The sequence below is a fragment of the Macrobrachium nipponense genome, chromosome 17, assembly GCF_015104395.2.
Source record: "Macrobrachium nipponense isolate FS-2020 chromosome 17, ASM1510439v2, whole genome shotgun sequence".
Lineage (NCBI taxonomy): Eukaryota > Metazoa > Arthropoda > Malacostraca > Decapoda > Palaemonidae > Macrobrachium > Macrobrachium nipponense.
The window spans coordinates 6,180,013-6,185,688 of record NC_087210.1 but is presented as its reverse complement, the minus strand read 5'-3'; the positions used below and the strand labels follow the sequence as shown (position 1 = coordinate 6,185,688).

General features: G+C 43.6%; 1 protein-coding gene across 1 annotated transcript; it reads right to left on the bottom strand.

The window, feature by feature from the left end:
* Window positions 1-2,436: 2,436 nt before the first annotated feature.
* LOC135196483 (involucrin-like) lies at window positions 2,437-3,471 on the bottom strand. The gene has a single exon (XM_064223336.1). It carries the CDS (start codon window positions 3,469-3,471, stop codon window positions 2,437-2,439), a length of 1,035 nt encoding a protein of 344 aa, XP_064079406.1.
* Window positions 3,472-5,676: the final 2,205 nt, after the last annotated feature.

The following is a 5,676-nucleotide window of genomic DNA, read 5'->3' as shown; positions in this document are numbered from 1 at the left end:
TGTTAAAAGCACCCTTTGTTTTGTTAAAAAAATACAGACGGTTGTTGAAAGCACCGTTCGTTTTGTTTTTATCTATAACTCGTCTGTTCTTCTTGTCTGGTCTTGTTCCTCTGTTTTATTTTATTTATTCTTCTTTATCACTCGTGTTCTCGAAATTGACGAAAATTTTGCTTCACGGCTAAAGTAAACAAAATTTCCTCAAAGTTTTAAAACACTCTCTTGGACACTTTCTTTTTCGAAGTAAAGAGGACAACCTTGCTCCGGTTAAGAAGCAGAATCCGGTAAGTTTCGCAGCTCGTTTTTCAGTAATCTTTAGAGAACGAGAACACTGGAATTTAAGTATTAATGCTCGAAATTCTTAAATTATTTACGTTCATTTAACCGAGTGAAGAGTAGACTTTCTTGACTTTACAAAACTTAATTTTTACGTTCATTTACAGAGTGTAGCGAAGACTTTGTTGACTTACAAAAAAGTTATTTTAAGGTAGTGATAAAAGCACAAGGCCGTTGTGTTTATATAGAACCTCTATGGGTTTAGTAGTGCCAGGTTGCTGTGTAATATAGAACCTCTAGGGGTTTAGTAGTGCCAGGTCGCTGTGTTATATAGAACCTATAGAGGCTTAGTAGTGTCGTCGGTGCACTGCATGTGGTGTACTGTAGGCATTACTAAAGCGTGTTTGCAGTGTCCCTTCGGTCCCTATCTCTCCATTCTTCTTTCCAGCTGTCCTTCATAACTAATATAACTTCTTAATAACGGAGTTTTTTTTTCTAGATCCATCTTTAAAGTCCTTTTACTTCATCTCCCTTGTTTTCTGGACTTCAACTTAATTTCTTGTTCTTGCCCTCCAAACTACTGTTCACAGCCTTAGTAGACACTGAATGGCTGAAAAAGTGCTTGCTTGATAGCGTATATATTATATGTAATAATGAATGAAATACGTTATTTAACCTTCTTTTGCATGTAATAATGAATGAAATACGTTATCTAACCTTCTTTTGCCTAAATGCGTTATCTAAACATGATGAATGAAATACGTTATTTAAAATTCTTTTGCCTAAATACGTTATTTAAACTTCTTTTCCCGACTGCAGTATCAATTGATTGAAAGTTTACTTCTCTTTTCAGGTACACGTGTTCGACTGAGACTTACATGTTGTATACTGATATATTTTTACCAAAGATGCTCGGATACACCAAGCCATATTTTACATTAATGCCACCGGACACAAAAAATCAATGTTACTAACCACCTTGAAGCAGACGGCTTATATAACCTCTTATCATTTTACTAGGTTACGTTTGGTCTCTTACCAATGGAGTGGCAGCTTATTTCAAAGGATGATTAGAATAATAAATGGCCTAGTCAAACTAATGGCCTAAAGGGTGTTTGTGTATGGGTGTATACTTTGACAATGAAAATTAATCATAACGAGCCGAGACCTATTCCCTCACGTCCAGAGGGTCTGATGCCAAGCATGTCTGCTCCACACCCCATAAGCCGCTGCAACGGATAACATTCTTACTGGATTCCTCATTTTTCGGAAAGGATTCGCCCTCTCATCGATATCATTCTTCCTCTCTCTCCAGAGACAATCGGTGGCGGTGCCGGTGCCAACAGTGACTTAAAAGGCTGCCGTATGCCCATCCACATTACTGTGGACCATTACTGTGGGCGGAAATATTTGCCCTTTACTGTTGAAACGACTTTGCTGCTGCAGCTACTGTAACCATCTTGATAGCTGTTGGAGCTGCTGTCACCATCTTGACTTGCTGTTGGAGGTGAAGCTGCTGTAACCATCTTGATAACTGTCGGAGCTGCTGTAACCATCTTGATTGCTGTAATCATCTTTATTGCTGCTGTAACCTCTGGATTGCTGTTGGAGCTACTGTCACCATCATGATTTTCTGTCGGAGCTACTGTCACCATCTTGATGGCTGTTGGAGCTACTACAATAATTTTGAAAGCTGTTGGAGATGCTACAACCATCTTGACTTGCTGTTGGAGATGCTGCAACCATCTTGACTTGCTGTTGGAGATGCTGCAACCATCTTGACTTGCTGTTGGAGATGCTGCAACCATCTTGACTTGCTGTTGGAGATGCTGCAACCATCTTGACTTGCTGTTGGAGATGCTGCAACCATCTTGACTTGCTGTTGGAGATGCTGCAACCATCTTGACTTGCTGTTGGAGCTGCTGTAACCCATCTTGACTCACTGTTGGAGATGCTGCAACCATCTTGATAGCTGTTGAAGCTACTGCAACCGTCTTGACATGCTATATGAGATGCTGTAACCATCTTGATAGCTGTTGGAGATGCTGCAACCATATTGATTGCGGTTGGAGATGCAGTAACCATCTTGTTAGCTGTTGGAGCTACTGCAGCCATATTGACTTGGTGTTGGAGATGCTGTAACAATCTTGATAGCTGTTGGAGCTACTGCAGCCATCTTGACTTGGTGTTGGAGATGCTGCAACCATCTTGATAGCTGTTGGAGCTGCTGCAACCATCTTGATAGCTGTTGGAGCTACTGCAACCATCTTGACTTGGTGTTGGAGATGTTGCAACCATCTTGATAGCTGTTGGAGCTACTGCAGCCATCTTGACTTGGTGTTGGAGATGCTGTAACAATCTTGATAGCTGTTGGAGATGCTGCAGCCATCTTGACTTGGTGTTGGAGATGCTGCAACCATCTTGACTTGGTGTTGGAGATGCTGCAACCATCTTGATAGCTGTTGGAGCTACTGCAACCATCTTGACTTGCTGTTGGAGATGCTGCAACCATCTTGATAGCTGTTGGAGATGCTGCAACCATCTTGATAGCTGTTGGAGATGCTGCAACCATCTTGATAGCTGTTGGAGCTGCTGCAACCATCTTGATAGCTGTTGGAGCTGCTGCAACCATCTTGATAGCTGTTGGAGATGCTGCAACCATCTTGATAGCGTGGAGATGGCGCCACTTGATAGCTGTTGGAGATGCGCAACCATCTTGATAGCTGTTGGAGATGCTGCAACCATCTTGATAGCTGTTGGGGCTTCTGCGGCAGCCTTGACATGCTGTTGGAGCTGCTGTAACCATCTTGATTGCTGTTGGAGATGCTGTAACCACCTTGATTGCTGTTGGAGATGATGTAACCATCTTGATTGCTGTTGGAGATGCTGTAACCATCTTGATTGCTGTTGGAGATGACTGTAACCATCTTGATTGCTGTTGGAGATGCTGTAACCATCTTGATTGCTGTTGGAGATACTGTAACCATCTTGATAGCTGTTGGAGATGCTGCAACCATCTTGATTGCTGTTGGAGATGCTGTAACCCATCTTGATTGCTGTTGGAGATGCTGTAACCATCTTGGTTGCTGTTGGAGATGCTGTAACCATCTTGGTTGCTGTTGGAGATGCTGTAACCATCTTGGTTGCTGTTGGAGATGCTGTAACCATCTTGATTGCTGTTGGAGATGCTGCAACCATCTAGACCTGCTGTTGGAGATGCTGTAACCCATCTTGATTGCTGTTGGAGATGCTGTAACCATCTTGATTGCTGTTGGAGATGCGGCAACCATCTAGACCTGCTGTTGGAGATGCTGTAACCATCTTGATAGCTGTTGGAGCTACTGCAACCATCTTGATAGCTGTTGGAGATGCTGCAACCATCTTGACTTGCTGTTGGAGATGCTGCAACCATCTAGACCTGCTGTTGGAGATGCTGTAACCATCTTGATTGCTGTTGGAGATGCTGCAACCATCTAGACCTGCTGTTGGAGATACTGTAACCATCTTGATAGCTGTTGGAGCTACTGCAGCCATCTTGACTTGCTGTTGGAGATACTGTAACCATCTTGATAGCTGTTGGAGATGCTGCAACCATCTTGATTTCTGTTGGAGATGCTGTAACCCATCTTGATTGCTGTTGGAGATGCTGTAACCATCTTGATTGCTGTTGGAGATGCTGCAACCCATCTTGATTGCTGTTGGAGATGCTGTAACCATCTTGATTGCTGTTGGAGATGCTGCAACCCCATAAACCTTGATTGCTGGATGATACTGTAACCATCTTTCCGATTGCTGTGGGAGATGCTGCAAACCCATCTTGATTGCTGTTGGATGAGTGTACATCTTGATTGCTGTTGGAGATGCTGTAAACCATCTTTGGTTGGCTGTTTTGGAGATGCTGTAACCATCTTGATTGCTGTTGGAGATGCTGCAACCATCTAGACCCTGCTGTTGGAGATGCTGTAAACCCATCATGATGTTGGCTGTTTTTGGGAGATGCTGTAAAACCCAGGGCTTGATTCGCTGTTGGAGATGCGGCAAACCATCTTGACTTGCTGTTGGAGATGCTGCAACCATCTAGACCCTTTTTGCTGTTGGAGATGCTGTAACAATCTTGATTGCTTGTTTTTGGAGATGCTGCAACCATCTAGACCTGCTGTTGGAGATACTGTAACCATCTTGATAGCTGTTGGAGCTACTGCAGCCATCTTGATTTGCTGTTGGAGATGCTGTAACCATCTTGATAGCTGTTGGAGATGCTGCAACCATCTTGATAGCTGTTGGAGATGCTTGCAAACCATCTTGATAGCTGTTGGAGATGCTGTTGGCAACCATCTATTTGATTGCTGTTGGAGATGCTGTAACCCATCTTGGAATTGCTGTTTTTTTTTGGAGATGCTGTTTAACATCAATTCCTTGGTGCTGTTGGAGATGCTGTTTACCAAACCCCTGAAACCCATCTTGTTGCTGTTGGAGATGCTGTAACCATCTTGATTGCTGTTGGAGATGCTGCAACCATCTAGACATGCGTTGAGATATGTAACCTCTTGATTAGGCTGTTGGAGCTACTGCAAGCCTAATCCCTTGATTGCTGGTTGGAGATTCTGTAACCATCTTGATTAGCTGTTGGAGATTGCTGCAACCATCTTGAATGCCTGTTGGAGATGCTTGCAACCTTATCTTGATAGCTGTTGGAGATTGGCTGCAACCATCTTGATTGATGTGGAGATGCGGTAAACCCAATCCTTGATTGCTGTTGGAGATGCCTGTAAACAGCTTGGTTGGCTGTTGGAGATGCTGGTAACCATAATTGGTGCTGTTGGAGATGCTGTAACCATCTTGATTGCTGTTGGAGCTGCTGCAACCCTCTAGACTGCTGTTGAGAGCTGTACCCATCTTGATTGCGTTGGAGATTGCTGTTACAAACCATCTTGATTGCTGTTGGAGATGCGGCAACCATCTAGACCTGCTGTGGAGATCTGTAACCACTTGATAGCTGTGGAGCTACGCACCCATCTTGATAGCTGTTGGAGAGGCTGCAACCATCTGACTTGCTGTGAGATGCTGCAAACATCTAGACCTGCTGTTGGAGATGCTGTAACCATCTGATTTGATGTTGGAGATGCTGCAAACCATCTTAGACTGACTGTTGGAGATACTGTAACCATCTTGATAGCTGTTGGAGCTACTGCAGCCATCTTGACGTGCTGTTGGAGAATACTGAACCATCTTGATAGCTGTTGGAGATTGCTGCAAAACCATCAGTTGATTTCTGTTGGAGCTGGCTGTAACCCATCTTGATGCTGTTGAGACGCTGTTAACACTCGATTGCTTGTTGGAGAGCTGCACATCTTGATGCTGTTGGAGATGCTGTAACCCATCTTGATTGCTTGGTTGGAGATT

Bases quoted from the DNA above. Each gene is read 5' to 3' on its own strand.
- LOC135196483 (XM_064223336.1), bottom strand. From the start codon at position 3,471: ATGGTTGCAGCATCTCCAACAGCAATCAAGATGGTTACAGCATCTCCA.